This window comes from Cygnus atratus, chromosome 1, assembly GCF_013377495.2.
Source record: "Cygnus atratus isolate AKBS03 ecotype Queensland, Australia chromosome 1, CAtr_DNAZoo_HiC_assembly, whole genome shotgun sequence".
Classification (NCBI taxonomy): domain Eukaryota; kingdom Metazoa; phylum Chordata; class Aves; order Anseriformes; family Anatidae; genus Cygnus; species Cygnus atratus.
In genome coordinates this window covers 6226092-6247363 of record NC_066362.1, presented here as the reverse complement: position 1 = coordinate 6247363, position 21272 = coordinate 6226092, and the positions used below count along the sequence as shown (strand labels likewise).

Here is a 21272-nt window from a genome sequence, read left to right as displayed (position 1 = left end):
ATAATTGGAATTGTCTTTGCAGCAGATTCTTGTGCCCACTTTGTCCATGTAGCTTTTTCCTTTTGTTGTATGCCCTTGACAAACATCTGCTCCATCTTTCTTATACCACCTGTTAGGCAGTTGAGAAGGTCATAAAGTTCTTCTTCCCCTTCCCCTGAATCAAACTCTTCTCCAGAAGGAACAAAGCCACCTCTTCAGCCTTACCTCACACGTCATGTGCTCTGCCTTTCCCATCATCTTGGACTGTCACCTCAATGGATTCACTCCAGTTCTCTGATCTTTCTCTCTTTCATTGGTGGCCCAAAAACTGGTACTGTGCCCAAAAGCTACTGTGGCCTCACAAGAATGAAGTAAGTGAGTAATCAGTTCCTCTGATGGGCTGGTAGGACAAAGGAGATGCTCTGGGTGGGATATGTCTCATATTGATACTGCAGAGCCTTTTGAAGCTGCTGCCGGTGGCCTGTGGAAGTGATGGCCTTAGGCCTGTTCTCACTGTATAAAATTCATATCGACCGAGGCAAAAATCTGTAGTTGTCTCAAAATGGGTCCAAAGATTAAGTGAAGTTGTGTGGTGGCTTTTAATCTTCATCGTTGCCTGTCAGGATGAGGGCCAAGGTGGTTTGGGGCAGCTGGGAGTCCTGCTGCCACTTACAGTTCTGGTCCTGTTATGGTTATGCTCACTCCATGATGCTACAAGCATGTTCGTTGACTGTAGGATGTTGACTGTAGGATGTAGGATGTTGACTGTTGAATGGAGTCTCTTAGAGAAGGCTTTTGGGCATAGCTGCCATGATAATTCAGTGTAGGCTCAGGAAACAAGACCAGGCTGTTCTTCAATGCAATTCTACCAGGCTTTACGCCCCAGACATCCCTTCATTCCCTGCTCCAGGACACTCAACACACCCTCAGCATTGTGCTGTGTAGTTGCATAGCAGGAACTGCTTGGGAAATATGAACTGGCGACCCCTTCCACTCGAATGTTTGAGGGCCATAAGGCACCACACTGGAAAACTAGATCGAGATGCAGACCAGTGTGCACAATGGCCCACTTGTTCTACAGGCTGCTATCCCAATCAGTTTCGATATGAGGTAGTTGGCCTCAAGTTTCTGAGAGGAGGTGAAATGAGGGGGCTTTGCTGTGTCCAGTGATGTAGTAACACGGCCAAGAGAGTTATGTTTGAGTCTTGCTTAATACTAATATTGTAACCACGTCAGTAGAGCTCTGTGGTCAAGAAAAGTCTCACCAGCTTTTGTCTGGGGAATGGAGATCCTTGCAGATGAGTCTCTACTCTCTTCAAGACCTGAAATTGCATCCTTCCGTGTTGTATCCAACTTCTTGGAGGTAATGTGCATGTCACAGTGAATGGCAGAGATGTGCATGGCCATCACATTTCTAAGCTTCTGCCTTTCAGAGTAAAGGCTTTGCACTAAGAACATTTGCTGTTATTGAGAAATCAAATAAAAACTATCTGAGAACTTGATTACCTTGCTCTTCAAATGATCCAAATCACAAGGTTTGCTGCACCACTTTCATGTACTTGCTATTGTACTTGTGCTTTCCTTTGGGTGACTTAGTGCTACACAGAACAGCTTTGAGGGCACTCAAGTGATTTATAGCATGCTTTCTAGTTGAGGGCATGTATTTATCATGTTACAACAAACAAGTGATTAATAGTTGCCATAGTGATAATGAGAACTTGAAGTCTTTGGGACTACAGAGTCAAACACAAGCCTTGGCACATCTTTGCTGCAAAGCAGTCATGGTGGGGTCTTAAAAATAGAAGCTCAGGAACCAGCATCACTTAGTAACACTTTAACACCCTATGGAGAAAACATTAAAAAATAATCATACGCTTATTTAGAAATGAAAAAAAAACAACCTACAGAACAGATGGGAAAGACTCACTACAGGTTTCACACTGTAAAAAGGAATTTAATTTTTTTTTTTTTTTGCAGAATCTACTTCTTTCTCTTTTTTAATGAAATTGAAAGATGCTGCTTTTCCTCTGCTAACCTCTTCCTCTTCTTTCCCCTGGCACAACTTTGCTCACTGAAATGTTATATGGACAAAACCACAGCTTTCTGGGGTTCTGCCAATGTTTCTCTTTAATCCAAGGCACATAGACATTTCTCGTCAAGTTTGCTTACCAACCAGCAACAACAAGTCTTTGCAAGGATGCACATATTTACCCACCATTATTTCTTGATATTCTGCAAAGGAAAATGTCATTCAGACATCTGTGGAGACACTAGAGAATATGGGCAGTTTCTGCATCTTATGGCTGTTTGCTCAAGACCAGGTTGGCCACAAGAGTATTCAATAGCCTGAGCTGCACTATGCAATGGTCAAGGGGGAGTTAGAGGTGTGAGACCCAGGCCCAGCAACCAGTAAAGTTAATTTGGCCTAACATGCTCAAAATATCCTCAAAAAACAGCACTGTGCAGGAAAACCTTTAACTTGGGTATCATCCACAACTGTCAGTTTGCTGAAATATTTGGCCTTGAAAATGAATACTCAGCAAAAGCAGAAAATAAAATGGTGAGGTCCAGACTGGCAAAGCCCCTCCTCTTCTACCTGATGCCTCCCAATATCATTTGTAAGTGAGACTCTCATAACCTACAGGGAGAAATAGAGAGCAGGCTTGTTGGCCATTAACTACTACAAAAAATAATTAAACGAGAGGGAAGGAATCTGAAACCACTGGGACATGAACAATCTTTGTTCTGTTTACCAGTACACTGAGAAATTTCAGCTGAGTATCTACAAGATGAGTTGACTGATTTATCCAGGAGATCAGATAAAGAGCAAGGCAGGAGGTATTCTGCCAAAATAAAGAACACACACAATATTGTTTGGCATCAATGTACAGCTAATATCCTCCAGAGGCGGGGAGAAAAGTAAGCGATGAGAAACCTCCCCCTTGTGTTACTCCTCCATTTTTCCACCCTTGGGTTTTTCCCTTTGAACAGCTCAGAAGCATCAAGGTCCTGTACTTTAAAATTGGTTTAACATTATTTTTCTTCCTTCCTCAGCTTGTGTTTTCAGTAAATCTGAAATCACTGTCAGCTCTTTGGAGTGCTGAATGTTTGAAGGTGCTGCCTCAGGCAGGGGGTCCTGACTTCTGCAGCGGTAAATTAAAGAAAAGTTTCAGTACTAGCAGATATCTCCATCAACTCACACAGCCATCAGGCACCCAATCCATGGATGCCTCTACTTAGACAAATGTCTGATGGCTGCACCGATGCTGGCACGTGGCGCAGTCACTTTGAACTCACAAGAACCTTGTGTGTATGAGCCCCCATCTGCAGGTTACGTGTTCTCCACAGAGGGTGCACCAACAGATCAGATGTGTCAGTTCACAGCAGGAGAGAATCTGGTGCTCTGCCTTTCTAATCAGGTCACGAGAAACATGATGCTCCAGCACCTCTGAGGGCTCAAGGTGACTAATTCAGCACCAGAGTGGGAATTGCTCCAGAGATGGTGTTGTGTCCCACAGATGTACTTCTACGCCTTGAACACAGTTAATGAAGTTATTAAGAGGAAGGAAAATTTTAGCCATTTTGCTAAAATAGCTAAGTTGCAATGCCCTCAGACAGGTTGGAATCAGCATGCTTTGGGTCAGAAGGGACCTCAAAGCCCCCCCAGTGCCACCCCCTGCCATGGGCAGGGACACCTCCCACCAGCCCAGGCTGCCCAAAGCCCCATCCAGCCTGGCCTTGGGCACTGCCAGGGATGGGGCAGCCACAGCTCCTCTGGGCAGCCTGGGACAGGGCCTCACCAATCTCTAAGTAAAGAATTCTTCCTATTGTCACCCATTCCCCTCAATTAGATGTCTGCAGCACTAAAATATTGCACTGGTGTACGTAACAATGTTGTCCACTAATAACGGGCTTCACCCAAGTCAGTGTTTGCCACTCATTACTTTCCTTGGTTGCCCACAGCCCACAGCCCACAGCCTAGTCTGGCTGAGAGTGCCACTTCATCTGCAGCCAGAATGGGCTTTGTGAGTTGCCAAAATCATCCTGAGCCTTCACATAAGCAACAAATCTGTGTGCTATCTCTGATGTCTAAAATCTTTAAAAAAAAAAAAAAAAAAAGGAAAAATGATCTCTTCAGTGAGAAGGTTTTTGAATGAGTTTTTGTTCAATTAGCACAATTTGATTTATTGTTAGGTGTGCCCTCAAACACAATCTGTAATTACAGGCCTGCAACTGCAAAGCTAGAAGATTATGATGGTTAAACATATCAACAGTCTTTGCATGAGAAGGAAGTGATCAATGGAAAAAAAAAAAGTAGAATTAACAAGAGATAAAAGGATTCAAGAGTGTGGCAGATAGGTTTGTACTAGGACATTCTGTAATGAAAGGAGACAGCACAGCAAATGAAAGTAGAAAACCCTGATATTGCTCAGAGTAATATTAGAAATCTTAGATGCAGTTTTTACAAATAACTCTCATTTTAAGTGCTAGTGTGCTTCCTTTTCAGTCCCAAATTTACCTGCTGTGCTAATGCAGTGTCCTCTCACAGTCGCTGCTGAAAATTAATTACTTGAGTAATACGGACATATAAAAAAAAATCTTCAAACAGGTTTATAAAAAGAATTGTTTGCACTGAAGTGAAGTCGCCCACTGCATTTTAAGTTTCCAGCATGAATAAATCTCTTTGTGTTCTCATTTCGTGCTTTCTCACACACTGTGTCCCACCACCGTGCCTAGAAGGTAGAGACAAATACAGTCTCTTGGGCTAGCTAACCTTGTCCCGGAAGGGTTACTCTTAAAGACCATTTTCTACTCTTTGCAATCATAAATCCCACAGGAGGAGAAACTTCCCATGCTCCCCCAGAGGCAGGCTTGCCCTCTATTACGTTGCACTCTAAGGAAATATTTTTCTGATCTTCAGCCTTTATGTCTCACTTGCTTAATTCCTTCCCACTGCACCTAGTTAGAGTCCCTTGTAAAAGCCTAAATAATTAATCACCTCCTTCATTCATTTCAAACACTTGTTGCATACAGAGCAGAGAGCAAGAATTACTCCGAGGAGGTAAAGAAATGGGAACTGGATGAGAGAGGACCAGTTGAGAGGCAAGAAGTGGGGAAAAAGCGATGCTCCAAGCATAAAATCCAAGCTGCTGGTAAGAGTAAAAGGGATACAGGAGCGCTACAGTGCCCTGTGGCTGATTCATGCTGCTTACTTTTGCATATTAATTTGGGAAGGCAAAACACAGCTCCTCATGGAGTCCTAAAGTGTTCTGCTCAGAAGAAGGCATCCTTTGATGCCTGTCAGTCCGAAACACCAACAGCACGCAGCTGGGTCCCCAGGCATGGCTGGGCAACCGAACGTAAAATGGGAGCGGTGGTGAACGCGCCAGACATGAGCCCTGCAGCCATTTAAATGCCCTTCAAGCCTTTGGCAGTCAAAAGCTGCTCAGGGGAAGGCAGTTCTGCCTATGCACACAGGCAGGACTCAAGAGAGCTTCCAGCACTGATAGCAATGCTCCTCACAAGCTTGCTTTGTTTTCCCAGGAGCCCGTCAGGGGGTATGGCTAGATTTTCCTGCACAAAATCTATTTTGAAATTTTTTTCCTTGTTCTCTCTGTATTTTGTTTCCTTAGACTTTGAAGACAAACCCTGAAGTGCATTCCTAGAGTACAAGGGCTCCTTCCCAGCAGAAGGCATGCCCCAGCACACCGTGTCCAGTTACCAGGAGCTGAACACCCATCAGGATGCCAAAGTCAGGGGGCTCAGCACCAAGATCCCTTCCTCACCCTCATTTGATGGAGAACAAGCAGTTTCTTCAGATGGGTTAAAGCTCAAGCCAAAGTCTGACCCCCAGCTGGCGGTAGCTCTCTAGCTTTCCCAGTAGGTGTACAGGGATGCTCAATGAAGTGTCTCAGTTTGCTGAGCCTAAGCATTGGCCTCACAAAAGGTCTTATGTCTAAGTGGGCAATTTGGCACCAGTCCCCTAGGCTGAATTGCACAGCCCTGGGGACTGTAGGTGGGAAACATTTCTCTGCTGTACCAAGGAAAAAAGAATGGTTATCAAGTGGAGCAAGGAGATGGCTAACTGGTAATAGGAAACAATAAGGCCAAATGGGCTGAGGAAAATGAGGCTGGAGGAGAAGAGAGAACAGTGAATGCCTCCTGCTAGGCCCGATTGCCCTCCATGCAAGGGTACAATCCAGCTGCTTGGTGGTGTTTCTGTGAGGAGTGATTTTTTTTTATTTATTTACACCTAGGAACATGACCTCTCCCCCAGGAGCTCTGCTCAACCAAGATTAAATTTATGGCTGGCATTTGCCCCTGCGCCAGGCACACAGAGGTGATTTATGGTAAAGAAATTGCATTCTGATCCATCGACAAGGCATTTTGCTGAGACGTTGAAGACATAAACAGTCAAATTGTGGTGTAAGTGTGGATACAATTTCAGTAGTTGTGAAAACACTTACACCTCGCAGCCCACCCTGCAGCCCTGTTGCTGTTGTTCAGAAGTTGGATGTGACTTGTGGGATAGCAGAAACACTAAAAGGGAGTCACATGGGCCTGGATGGGACAGTGCTAGGGTTTTCTTTTTGTTGGGAAACATGTTTTGGTACGTATGCGAGCTGTTTAGTAAGCATCCCTGGTCACAAAGGAGGTGCTAGGAAGGGGACAGGGAAGTTGGACCTCTCACATGGGAATGTTGTGGTGGCACTTGATTGTGTAAGGCCCATGAGGATGACTGTGGGATCCACTGGCTTGGCAGATGGTGTCTGGGAAAAAAAGAATAACTGAAAGCAGACCTGCCTATGCAATGTCACCTGCTGGGCTTTTTTCTCCTCCATCCATGGATAGCCATGGTTTGAGAGAGGAACCTGCAGTATGGGAAGGGGAAGAGAAAGGGCCATTCATGATCCCTTCCTTTCCCTGCACAAATGTTGGTCAAGGTCTTCTAGTCAGCTTGTTCTATCTGTTACAACCAATAAGCTAAATAGGCAAAAAGCTGTACCTGCTAGAGAACAAACTCTGTTGCCTTTCTTGGCACTTTCTGGAGAGTCCTTGTCTTTTACTTTATTTTCATTTTCATAATCTGTTGCCTCAAACTGGACTCGTGTCAGGGTCAGCCACCTGTAGGAGGACAAGTACAAGCCAAGGCAATTTCAATGTCCTTAGTTCATGCTGGTCCATACCCTATTTGTCAGGTTCGCAGATTGCACCAAACTGAGAGGGGCCACCAAGGGCAGGACTGCCATTCAGAAGGACCTCAACAGTACGGAGGAAAGGGCCAGCAGGAGCCCTCTGAAATTCAAGAGGGACAAATGCAGAGACCTGCACCTGGGTAGGAGAAACTCACTGAAGTGACACAGGCTGGAGATGGACAGAGTGGGGAGTGGGTCCTGAAAAGGAGCTGGGGGTCCTGGTGGTCAGTGAGGTGACCATGGGCTAGCCAGCAATGTGCCCTGGCAGCAAAGAAAGCCAACAGCACCCTGGACTGCTTAAATAGAGCTGGGACATCAAGGGAAGTGATTATCCCTGCTCCACTAGACCTGTTTGGGGTCCCTCAGTGCCAGAAAGCTGGGAACAAGTGGAGGGAGCTCAGCAGAGGACCACCAGCATGGCCAGGGGAGCTGGAGCCTACCAGAAGAGGCTGAAGGAACTGGGCTTGTTCAGCCTGGAGCTGAACAGAGATGGCTTCAGAGGCACCTAACAGCAGTCCCCAATATCTGTGAGGAGTTTATCAAGAAAATATAGCCTGACTTTATTCAGTGGTGCATGACTGGGGGATGAGAAGCAAGGGGCATAATTTGAAACAAGAGTGGTTCAGTCCAGATAGCAGGAAAACATTGTCACCATCTGGACAGTCAAGGAGTGTAACAAATTGCCCAGCAAGGCTGTGAAATTTTCTGCTTTTTATTTTATTATTTCTTTGAGCAGGAAGTTCCAGGGTTTGTTTCTCTTTCGTAATCTGGGGCTAGGGGGATGCTCCAGTGTTTGGCACAATGATACGAGGTTCAGGGACCAGGATTGAAGTGGTACAAGATATGTGATAGTTTGGCCACATCTACACCCATATCTGTTGGGGTCGATGAATACATCTTCCTGTCCCCTTATCCTTATGGACTTTTTCTTTTTCCTGACTAATATTAATTTCTTCACCTTGTTTCTTTATAGTCTGTGACAATCACCCAGGCAGGAGTGAGAGGGGCAGCAGCTGTGTGCCTGACGTGGTGACAACCCCAGTCTCCACAGAAAGCTTGCTCTGGACCAACAGCCTAATTCGGAACTCTTCAAAAAAAAAAAAAAAAAAAAAACAACAACAACACAAACTCCAGCAACTTAACCCAGGGAGTTTGTCCCACTTAATTTTAGGTCCTTCACTGAGATGGGAAGACCTCTGCTTCCTCCAGTCCCTGTGTGGGCAAAGAGGCACATCCAGGTGGCAAAGCAGATCACCTGAGCCTAGGTTAACTCTGGGGCAAGGGAGTGCTTCCTGGGGATCCTCAGCATCAGAAGTCAAACGGGTTGAAACTAATGCCAGAGGTGCACTATAAATCATGTAAGTACAACTCTGTGGGGTCTGTCTCTTCTATCATGAGGCTATTCTGCATAAATCTGTCCCTTGAAAAGCAGTCTCATTGCAGTTGGTCTTTTTTTTTCTGCACATCACCTGGGGCTCGTTTGTTAACAATAGGATTCAGTGAATTTCAGCTTCAGCTACCTACAGATGAGACCCCTAGAGTCCAATTTTGTTTTCTAAATGCAGGCATCAGTGCCATTTGAGTTGCCCTGGAGGATCCAACATGGCCAGGTTTAGGCAACTGAATAAAAGCCTGAAGGTGGAGTTCGCCTCACAGACCCGTCCTTCTAAGCTTAGGGATCCTTAGCCTGGTATCAGGATGTCCCAGACTCATTTGCTGTTGCTTATGTTATTTAGAGACCTTTAAATGTCCTGGGCTATGCCACTTCAGAAGCTGCAGATGTTCTGTTCATCCTGCATTGTGTCTGCAAGCTCAACATGGATGTTTTGGAGACACTTCCAGTCTGACTGATGAATTGAGCCATAGTTGTCTACTTCAGGACAAGCAGAATAATTCTGTTTATTGTTGCCCAACACGAAAGCTAAACCCTTGGTGCACCTGTAAACACCTCAGGCTGGGTCTCTGAATGGGTGAGCCATCTCCAAACCCTAGGCTAAGGTAGGGCTTGACTGAATTGCCAAAAAGAGATGCCGAGTGCCAGCTGTGATACCTCATCTGAGACACCCACGTGGGGCTGGCAGATGTGACAAAGGACCTAGAGGACACCCATGCCCTTCTGCTGCAGCACCTAGGGGTCCAGCAAGGTGTCCTTGGGTACTGGGAGTGCTATCTTATGCCTGTTCTAAGAAAACTGAATTTGCTCCTGTTCTCCTCTTACAGTCAATGGAAAATCAGCAGCACCTCCAGACAGCTCCTTCACTCCCTGGTCTTAGCCATGTCACATAGGATGGGATGAATTATCTTCAAGGTGAACTTGTGTTACCCTGGCTAGCAGAGATATCTATAGGGTTAAGCAGCGGCACATCTGCTTTGAGGGATGCTGCACTGAGGATGAGGTTCCTGAACAGGTATACTGATATCTCAGCCCCTTTACGGGCTACACCCAAGAGATATGATCAGGGACATGATCTGGTATCACTGTGGCCTGAAAGAGCACCTTTGCCTGTGGTAGAGCTTAAAACAGACATTGCCTTTCTCCTCTACTGCTGCTCTTCCATTTGTATCATACTGCCTCTATAGCAAGACTGGTATCTTGTCAATTTGACTAGATCAGGCTTCTTCTGATTTCCACATGATCCCTTCTCCAATAGGTGCTGTGCATCCAGGTATTCCCCAAGTGGTACTGGCTCTTAGCCTCTGTCTGCTGCAAAGCCACAGGGTTTTGAGTGACACATGTGAGGAGTGACTGTATCTACTCATAGCATGATGGATGGATGGATGGATGGATGGATGAGTGAAAAGGTATTTTACTTTCATCCATGCCTCCTACTGACTTTCCCCACTACACTGTCAACTGTGTGGATGGTTTGCAGGGAAAGCTCAGAAGAACAAGGCAATTGCAAAAAAAATGACCCAGGACTTCTTTAAGTATGCTAAGTCATTTTAGCATTGAACTTAGGTTTATACATATGGGAAAACTGTTAGTCATGATGCAGAAAAAGGGGAAACATTAAAAAATTTCTTCTTTCACATACCTACATTTCAGGAGAAGGATAAAGTGCTTTCTGGTCCAGCTCTGTAACCATCTACTCAGCTACAACTGCTGTTAAAGACAATATATTTTCAGGCAGGTAGCCCTGGGTACCTTGGACTGGGACAGAGAGCTCTGATTTGTTCATAAAAACCTTGAGGACTTTTTAAGCACACCAGCAGCATCCCAATCAACAAGGAACGTGCTGTTCTCATGCTTACATTCATAAAAGACAAGCAGGATGACCCAGCTCATGGCAGCCTAGTCTGACATTATTCTTTGGCAAAATAATGGAAATGCTGATATGGGTATAAAGGAATAGAAGGCATTAAAGAAGAGGTAAACAATTAAAGCCAATCAACATGCTTTTTAGGGAGAAAAGGTTGTCAAACTCAATTTCGCTCTTTGATGTGATTGTAGGTTTTGGCTGATAAAAGTAATTGAAAAGACAGAATATACTCTGAGTTTCGTATGTTTGACAGCGCAGCAGATCCTGATTAAAAAATTAGCATTCTACCCTATCAATACAAGGCACATAAAATGGATTAAGAACTGGCTGACGTGTCAACAAAGAAGCTGTCAAAGGGGAATCACTATAGGAGACTACTTTTCAGAGGGGTTCTGCAGGGATCAGTAATAAGTCTGAATGTTATTGAACATTTTCACTAATGACCTGAAAGTAAATATTAAAAATGCTGATAACATTGGAAAATAATGAAGAGGACTAGGAGTTATACAAAAGTGTTCTTGGTATGGTTGTAAGCAAGCTTTTATATCCAAGAATGAGCAAGCAGACCACACATACAGGAACCTGGAACACAGTAAATCTGAGAGAGATTTAGGCATGCTAAAGAAGCAACCAAAAATAATTCTTCCAAGGTGATATTTTGTGGCTTTTGAATGTTATTCTTTGCAAGGTCTGATGCAATCTCTGACTGTGTAATTCAGAGGCGTAGGGATGAAATTTGTAATTTCTGCATATTGCATCACCTTGTTGAAGTAATGCCTCCAGCTCTGATATCTCAAATTTAGAAAGGATGTCAGGAAAAAAAAATGACAAAAAAAAAAAAGAGAAAAAAAAAGAAATTTGCAGCAATAAAAAACAACAAAAATATTCAGGGACCAAAAAGCCACTGTTATATGTAGATACCTCAAGAACATGATACATTTCTTTTCTGAAAAGGAGGGTTGAAAAGCAACTTGAGACCTGTGTGAGTGCCTTTGGGAGAAAATAGTAGATGCAAAAGTGCTTTTTAATGTAGCAGGGTTGAGCAGAGGCAGAACCAACAGAAAAAACATTTGCAGAAGCAGGGACAGGGATTTGTAAGATCATGTGCCTCTGGGAAGCTGTGGACTTTTGCCCCAACTCTCCGTGGATTCAGGTTAAGGATGAAACCTTTTGATTACGTACATGTTGACTTGATCAAGTATAGGGTGAGGGGGAAAATATGTTGTCCTACATGTGAAAGGTGAGACTCGGTGAGACAAGACATATGGGGAGCAGCTGGGGGAACTGGGGTTCCTTAGTCTGGAGAAGAGGAGGGTCAGGGGAGACCTTATTGCTCTCTACAACTACCTGAAAGGAAGGTGTGGGGAGCTGGGGGACAGACTCTTCTCACAGGTAACTAGTGATAGGACTAGAGGGAATGGCCTCAAGTTGCGCCAGGGGAGGTTTTGGTTGGATGTCAGGAGGAATTTCTTCACAGAAAGGGTAGTTAGGCATTGGAACAGGTTGCCCAAAGAAGTGGTGGAGTTGCCATCCCTGGAGGTGTTTAAGAGACGTGTGGTTTAGTGGTCGAATTGGTAGTGTTAGGTGATGGTTGGACTTTGTGCTCTTAAGGGTCTTTTCCCACCTCAATGATTCTATGATTCTATTTGTTGGTCTGCTTTAGCTCACTACTAAAAGGCATGGAGCTGTGAAACCTACAGTTTAGGGAGCTAATAAACCCACTACTGGGTTGACAGGACTTCACCTCTGGTCTTCCTTCTGCCTCCTTCCAAAAATCCCTCCCTCCAGCACCCCTGTTATCTCCTTCCTGTGGCACCATGCAACGTGGGTGAACCAAGAGTAAAATTTTGAAGTCATCAGTTGGAGGGACACGAGCCAATGCTCAAGATTTTACCTGGTGTGTCTCCAGTCAGGTTTTCAGAAGGGAAAAGGCCAGCAAAGCTTGTACCAGAAGTCAGCCCTCTTCCAAACCAACGATATTTCCTTTTGCAATTGAGGCACGTACTGTGAGTGAGATATCCCCAGAGCAGCCCAGGGAGGTGGGGACATCACTCCCTGAAGCACTGCCTTCAGGAACAACTCACTAGGATTCAAATGCTTCTTTGTTTATGAAATAAGGTCCACCAGACCTATCACCAATTGTTTATGCTACAGAGCACACTCCCATTAATGCTAATGGTGCTTCGGAGCATAAATCCTTGCTAATTGATATAGGAATGTATCCCAGAAGACTTTACTTTACTACTGATTTAGCTGATAGATATAAATGTGTGAGAGGGAAATATTAGCATTCATGTAAAACAATTAGGTTATCAACAGGGACGAATGATTCAGAAAATGACTGCAACTTCCCACCTCCCTTTAACGGACAAAAAAGAAAGTCTGCTAATGAGGAAAATCAGAGGGAATACAAATATGAGCTAATCAGTGCTATTACTTAATATTTGTTATACACCAGCAGCCCCTGTGAATCCAGCCTGAGTCCCCATCCGAGCTCAGTGTAGATGCAGGATGGAAAGGAGCATCCTGCTGCCTATCTTGGTCAGTCCTCCCCAGGGCTTTGCTGGGGAGCAGTATTTTGGGCTTACTCCTCTAACAAACCTGGCCACCCGATGTACAGCTCAATACCAGTTGCTAAATATGTATGAAGAGAGGAGAATGATACAAGCAGAGGGTAGATTTCCACAATTTAATTTTTTTCTTTTTTTTTTTTTTCAGATAATATAATGGCATATGAAAAGTGAGGCAGTAATGCAGTTCAAAAGAAGAAAAGAAAGCAACCCCCCAACCACTCTCCTGGATCTTTCTGCCAAAGGCTGACATTATTGAAAGTTTGCTAAATACAAGTAGTCCAGGCATTTCCATAAAAATCTGATTGTGCGAAACCTACAATTTTGTGGCAAATGTACAGCCATCGAAGGAATAAATTTTTCAGTGTACTCAACAGTTTTTGCTATTAGACTCCCATTTAATTCATGGGTTTTGATGTGAAAATGTTCTCCTAAAAGAAGGCTCAGATACAGGATACAGTAAACCACTCATCTTCCACAAAAAGGTGCTTTGACCTCAAATGTTGAATCTGTGATTTTTGAGCATACCAGGTTTCACTTTTTTATTCTAAACCTATCTAGAATCAGGAGGAAAAAAAGTCACATACCAAAAAGAAGTATATTATTGTTTGTGGAAGAAATATAGCATTGTTTCATTACATTTTCTGATTCACATATTTTAGCTATTTCATACCATTTTAGTGCAAAAGCAAGCATGTTTAGAAAAAGATAGGAAAATTTCCACATTTTAGTGTCTTTTGCTGCAAGTCACTGAATGGTAAGACTTTTTCTCCCCACAGACTAATTTTCAAGGTCTCAGTTATTAATGAAATATCAAGCGGATTATACAACATTTACCTGGGTATGGTTAAAGACTGTATACCCAGTAAGATTTCATATAACAAAAAAGCGCCCAACCCTAGAAACATTTTTTTTTTCCATTTAATGCTCATAAAATTTTACAGACAACAGAATCCTTTCTTAAGCTTTATTTAAGAAATCGAATACTATTATAGTTCAATATATATAAGACACATCCAGTATTGTGTTCCTGATAGCAAGTGCATAGATTTTGTTAAGATATCATTTTTATATTTTAAAAATTTTTTTTATTTGTTACTCAGTAGCAAGTTTCATGATCACACGAAGGGATATTCCCAGTGATTTTGCTAAGAGCATGAGAGGAAAAACAGAACACAGCAAAGTAGTGAAACTACAACAGAGATGAGGAACAAAAACAATCAGGCAAACTCTCAGTACAGTCGATTCCTGATAAGTGAATAATCTGATTGCTTGGTCACAATGCTTTATTCACTTATCAGGAATGATTCACACTACATTTTGTTAAACTGTTTTCCTTAGCCTAATACCTAAGAGTCACACTGGGCAAAGGCACACACACTCTGGCAGGCTATTCTTTAATCAGCAAGTCTTGTGACAGTTTGGTAATTTCCCATGGCGACACACATATAGCTAACAAAGAGACATTTTGCTAACACTGCAAGGTGCCTTACATAATTGAAATTAAAAGCATGCATTTAAGCAGGACAAACTGTTCAGCTGCATTGCTTTAAGGAACTCATTTTTCCCCATTGTTGAAATTAAAAAGAAAAAAAAGGGAAAAAAAAACACCTGTCTCTTTCAGCCCTGAGTATTCAAAAGAAACCCAACTATAGTATAAGTCTTTTACTCTTTTACTTTACATTTTTGGAAGAAAAGACCCCTCACAAAGCTCCAGTTTCTTTCCTAAGACCAAGTTTGGGGAAAAAATAAAATAAAATCAAGACATCTACAAGAACCTAGAAATCCCAGAGATTAACTCTGATTTATCGTTCATGCAAGTCCAGATTTACTCAACTGAATCCACTGGTGTCAACATAATCAGAACCAGAATCATGAACTCTAGAGGCGTAAAAGACCCAGGGTACAGCCTGACCATTGGGTTCTGCTCCCCTGCCTGGGCTGTCCTCTACAGGCTTCTGTGGTTTTCAATTAAACTTAGAGTTGCAGGCAAGGCATTTGCTTGGACCCCTGACCCTATAAGACAATGTTTGAGCTTCTTTGGGATGCACTAAGGGACATGGCTTAGAGGTGGGACTCGGTAGGTCAGGCTGGTGGTTGGACTTGATGATCTTGAAGGTCTTTTCCTACCTAGATGATTCTAGAAGTCTATCCCAGACTTGTCACCTATTTGGCCTTTCGTGGAACCGGAAAAGTTTAGAAAACAAAAACAAAAACAAAAACAAAAACCACCAAGGTTAAATAAATAAATAAATAAGCAACCAGGACAACTCATGAGCCACCTGAAAATTTCAAAACTCTTCCAAACACAGGAGCCAACGTCATGGCTGAAACCACATGGAAACACCCCGCGCGCCGTGCCCCCGTGCTGTGCAAGCCCTCGCCTGGGGAGGTGTCTGTGTGTGAGCCAAAGCCAGAGTGCCAGAAGGACTAGGGGAGAGGAGACACGAGGGAGGAGTGTCCATTGGGTCTCATAAGAGCACTTTTAAGTGGTCTTCGATTCCTGAGCATCACAGAAAGTGGGACAAAGGAAAGGGGAGTGGGCATATGGCTTGAATTCCAGAGAGCACTTGCCAGTGCTTCTCTCTCCTCCTTGGGTTTGTTTTTCTGTTTGTTTGTTTGGTTTTTGGCTTTGTTGGTTTTGTTTTCCCCTCTCCAAATTGTAAGCTTTGCATCTGTGATCAGACAGAGGAGAGAAGAGACTTTTGTAAACCAGAACAACATAGATATTTTTCTTTCACGGCTTTTATTTCATTGTGTTAGATATGGGGGAGAGCAGAGAGATTCTTGTGAGGAAAAAAAAAAATTATAGGAAATGGAAAAATAAAACAAAAAAGCTAAAAGCCAACTCTAGGAAAAAAAAAAAGTGCTATGGTATTTCTTTTGTCCCTTTTGAGATTTGTGTAATACTATTAGCCAGTGCTGAGAATGATCTGCTTTGTAAACCCACAGCAAAAATATCACCCATTTGAACAACAGGGGGTTTTTTTCGTGTTTCCTTTTCTTTTATTTTTTTACTTTTTTTTTTTCTCTTTTTTAATTCTTCCACTGGCTTTAATAGGGTCTCCCTGTGCTCACTTGGATTTTATTTTAAAATTATTACACGTATAACTGCCCGTAACAAGCTCGTTTACCTGGTAGGCTTTTGCAGGCTCTCATAGACCTAGTTAAGCTGTGATTAGTTTCTAAGGAGTTTGACTAACACCATATGCCATCAGATTACTGTGCAGTCTGGAAGAAATCCCAAGGCTATATTTTCTTGAATGTTTCATACGCTTCTGCGAAGTAGCGGCAGAGTATTTTTTTGAATGACTAGGAAGAATTGATCACCATAATCCGCGTTTTGCAGACTGACTGAAATGTCAGCAAAAATCTTTTCACATGGCTTCTGATTTCTCTGTATATTTGTGTGCATAAGCTTTTGCAGTTAGAAGACTAACAAAAGCTATCTTCCATATGACTTTGCAGGAAACTCATTTAAAATGCTTCCTGCTCAGACAGATTATCCAAGTGATAAGGCATGACTAGGGGGAAGGAGAGAGAAAAAAATATCAAAGAAACCATAACATGTCTAAAATGCACAAATCCTCTTTTGCCCCCCAATCAGATATTCACTTAGGTGGAATCGACTGTATCTTTTGTACACAACCAACAAATAGAGAAAAAAAAAAACAGGAACGTGAAACAGTGAGGTGTGTAGATGTATTACCAACACATAATGACCACCAACAATACAAGACACAAAGTAGAGAGACAAGTATTAGGAAAATGGTTTAATATTGGAGACAGAAGCAAAAAACTGCATCACACAATAACATACGTTACAAAAATAAGTCTGACTGTTTCAACTACACGGTTATGTTCACAATGAGGACAGAAGAATCAGAAAAAACTCTGATCTAAACAGCAAAAAAGCAAACCCCTAACGTTTTAACTAATACATTTATCCACGCAAAGTGACCGAGTACTCCTAATTCTAATTACCTTATTGTGTAACTGCACGATACAGAATAAAAAGTGAAACTTACCGCTTTTGTTAAGACAAAATTCTAAACACTAGATATAAGCAAAGGGAAAAAAAGAAATCAAGCCAAAGTTTTTAATTCTCTAAACAAAACCAACTCTCTTTCTACCATCCAGAAATCAAACTTGAAAATCAGTCATGATCGAGGGGGCCCACAAGAGTAAGCCACAAAAATTTCCATTTGTTTTTAATCTCCAGTATAAAAAGTTCCACTGGTACAAAATGCATAAGTACAGTCAGGTTGTAGAAATAGGAAAGCCTGCTTTTTTTTTTTTTTTCTTGTTCTTTTTTTTTTTTTGGCTCAAATTCCATCAAACAACAAAATCCAAATGCATCAATAAAACAGAAACAATACTCAAATGGTCTTACAGTTTCCACTAGATTGCATTAACTTTGGCTTTTCTCAGACAATACTTAAAAACTAGTTTGTAATTCTAAACAAAATGATAGTATTATTAATCTACAAACAACAATTCTCACAGCACAAAAAAAACACAAATACATAGTTTTTTTTTCGTTTTCTTTTTTTTTTTTTGTATGACATTATCCAAAAAGGTAATGAAACTACAGGATATTTTTTCCTTTCGTTAATTAGCACTTAAGATAATAAAAACAGAAACAGTAAAATGATTCCAGAGTAGCACAAGCCAAGGAACTGTAACCCCTATGGTGAAAGAAAGATGAACTTGTTACTCCTTTGAGGACTGCCATTTCATCACAATTAGCTAATTTGTTTGAAAAAAAGCAACTAGTCTAGTCTTTTGATTAGAATTTTGTAAAGCAATTTCCCTTGTTTTTCTTCCTCTCTTATTAGGCCCTTGCACCCTTGCAGCTTTTTCCTTTCAATATTTTGAAAGAGAACTGGTAGATAATTTGTCTCCGAGGAGGTGTATGTTTGGGTTTTCATTTTTATATTTGATTTAAAAAATAAATAAATTTCAAGATGGACCCATCTCAGTTGCCTGGAAATCCTGAACTGTTCCTCCTCTTCCACTGCTAAGCCAATGTCTCGTGTAGTGTAATTTGGGGCAACCGCCTGGGTCTGCGGCCGATACCAAATTACACTGCCCGATGACCAAAGATGTCACCACTCTCACTAGGCTGGTAAACCTGCAGGACACACTAGGGCATCTAAAAAGGCTTTGGAAATTTATACGGTGGGTACAATGAGGATAAATTAGTGAAACAGTCTAAACAATCCAAATGATGATCTCATATTATATATATATGTACATATATATAATATAACGTACGTGAGATGATACTTTGAATATGCAAAATTGCTGCAAGTAGTACAAAATAGCCCTCAAAGGGTGTAGGAAGGCCCCAGCAGTAGTAAAAACGTGAGAAAAGTATAGATCACTTATTTATAAGTGCATGTGCTATAAGAAGGAAACTTTTTTGCATCACTAGAGGCTAGTCCTTTCCATCCCAGGGCTTTACATAAAGAAGCATTTAAGTTGGGGATGAGAGACAAGAGTGCACCAGCTGATGTTGTTCATATAGGGCTTCGTTTTTAATTTTAGGTGGCTTCGAATATAATCAGAAATAGGAAGAAGGTATGGCACTTTATCATCAGTAGCAGGTACTGCTGCTCACACGCATTGGATTGGCAATGAATTTGCTATACCGGTAGCAAAGAACCAAATTTGGTTGTTGGTCACTACGTGTGCGGTAGAAATGCGATCTAATCAGACTTACAAGGCAGTGAAAGGGCTACCAGCATCTCTTTTCTGGTTCCTTACAGCTTCCTCCAGCAAACACCCACATCAGTCACATACGTATTCCCATGGACTACTTGTACGAGTAAAGTTACTCCTCTCTATACGAGTGTCTGCAGGAGTAAGCCAATATATTGCCGTTACAGATAATGGCAGATAACACCAAACATTACAGTGTATGTAAACTTTGTCCATAAAAAGTAGTTTAACTGCAGTGCACGCTGAATTTTCACCCAGGAAGATCTAGTGCATCTGATTTAAGCAAAAGTTCATTTATTTAAATTACAAAAATATTTTTTTTTCTCCTCACGATTTTCAAATGGTGGATTTACCACTCCTTTCTGGGAGTGGTTCACACAATAGATAATTAAAGAATTGTTTTATTTTTCTTTTATTTTATTAATACTGAATAGCATATTCCAGCAGCATATTAAAAGCTCTTTAAGAAAAGACAAAATCCCCAAAATCTAAAAAGGAAAACCACAAGTTAATTACTGTTTTAAATAATTTTAGTTATAGATACAGAAGAAATTTAGACAGCAGTAAAATATTTTTGTCCTTCAGATCTGCCCTGTGCATTGTTCTGATTTCAACCATGTATTAAATAAACCACAAAAAACTAAGTATATATATATTTATAGATATAGATATATATATAAAAATAAACAGCAAAATGGTGAATGTATAAAAGGTATTAACACTCAAGACAGCTCTGGGTGGAAAGGGTTAAAAGTTCAAAACTTTCTCACCTTAGAGGTTTCCATACAATATGAAGAAAATACATTGTGAGGTTTGCTTTCACAGCATTGATGTGTGCAGAGTGGTTAAAAAAGTGAAACATGGGCACTTATACAATGTTTTACAAAAAACATCAAAGAGAAATAACAAACAATAACAATTTCAGGCAACAAGACCACAGGATAGCAAGTTAACAAACTTTTTAACCTCTTTTTCTTTAAATATTAGGGATTTATACAAAACACATAATAAAATACCCATGTTATCAAATTACTTCACACAAGAAACACACTGAAGCTCTAGGAAGAAAGTACCTTTGGAATTTGGCACTATAGTTTCACTGATTTTTTTTTTCTTTAAAAGAAAAACCGATCACATTTTGCTGAACACAAACACATCTAAATTGTTCACAATAAAAAAATGACATCAATGCGTCACAAGCCAACACAAACTTATTCTGGAATATTTTTTAATTTTTCACATGAAATTCATTTTTTTAAGCAAACAACTTTTTTTTTTCTTTTTTTTTTTGAATCTTGTTTTTGTTCTTGTTCTTCAAGTAAACCAATTTTAAACTTGTCTTTATAAACATAGAACACTTAAGACCATAAGACTCATGATGAAACCACAACTTAATTCACAGAAGCACCAACGTAACACATTTTACAGTAACCTTTCTTCTGTACATTGAAACAGTATAAAATATAGGTAATTTCATGTGCATTAAACCATGGATTGTCTAACTGTGAGTCAGTTCAGCAAAAGGTGACACAAGTAGGTAGCATTTGCCCTAAAACAGGGTAAATATTTTCTTATACTAATCTACAAAAAGTGGTTCTATATATATACTTTAATGAGAAAGTGAGCCACCTAAAATGGCCTTATCAAAAAACTTTACACTGCCTGAAAAATGTAAAAACTATTACAGACCTCTAGAGACTTAAAATCAGACAGTTTTATTTCTCAAACTGTTTTGGAAGTAGTCTGTTAGAAACCAACATTCTGTGCCTCTGGACACATATTGCTATTGTCACCAGTGACCAGGCAGAATGCCAATCCCTGTATAATACTTTCAAGTCTGTTTTTTTTTTTATTTTTTTTTACGAAATGAAAAAAAAATAGAACAAAGGAAAAAAGAAAAACAAAAAAGGAAAGAAAGAAAAAACATTTTGCCACAGGTTGTTTTTAAATCCTATCATTAATTTATCTAATAATAAATTTCAGTCTTGCATGAATGCAGCAATGTTTTTTCACATTGACTTCCCAGAATTCATAGCTAGATGAGGTCACATGCAAATTTCAAAGGTCAAACTAGATCAAAGGTCAGTAGGAGAACCAAATATGATGTGAGGTCAGAAAGACATCAGAAACAATGACGGGACGATGAAACTTTTTTTTTTTTTTGAGACGCCACAGGGACATGCTAGGCAAACGATGGGCTAACGGGCATGGAGATGTCTAGGGAAAAAACAAGGAAGAGGAAAAAAGTTACATAGAATCTATGCAGCACAAACAAAATCACTTTTATGGGTGCAGGAGAAAACTAATGCAAATCTTTTGTCAGTAGAGTCTATGAGCTGTTCACATAATTTGCATTAACTTACAATACTTGTCAACAACAGCACAATGGAACCCCAAAAGAATCCATCTGAAAGGAGTCAGAGAGAATGGATTCGTCTTTGGGGAGAAAAGAGAGGAAAGAACCAGTTTCTACAAATGTAACATAAAGGTACGGGGAGGGAAAAAAAGGTCAGACAACTGAACTTTAAACTAGGTAATGGAAA

The 21272-nt window shown here is 41.1% G+C and overlaps 1 protein-coding gene across 13 annotated transcripts in view; it reads right to left on the bottom strand.

The window, feature by feature from the left end:
• Positions 1 to 16773: 16773 nt before the first annotated feature.
• CELF2 (CUGBP Elav-like family member 2) overlaps positions 16774 to 21272 on the bottom strand; it is a 371782-nt gene continuing 367283 nt past the window's right edge. For all 13 annotated transcript variants that reach the window (XM_050708247.1, XM_035549355.2, XM_035549356.2 and 10 more), the window contains one exon: positions 16774 to 20946. In XM_050708247.1, the coding sequence (XP_050564204.1) occupies positions 20912 to 20946 (35 nt within the window). In that variant the 3' untranslated portion in view covers positions 16774 to 20911. The remainder of the gene's footprint in view (positions 20947 to 21272) is intronic.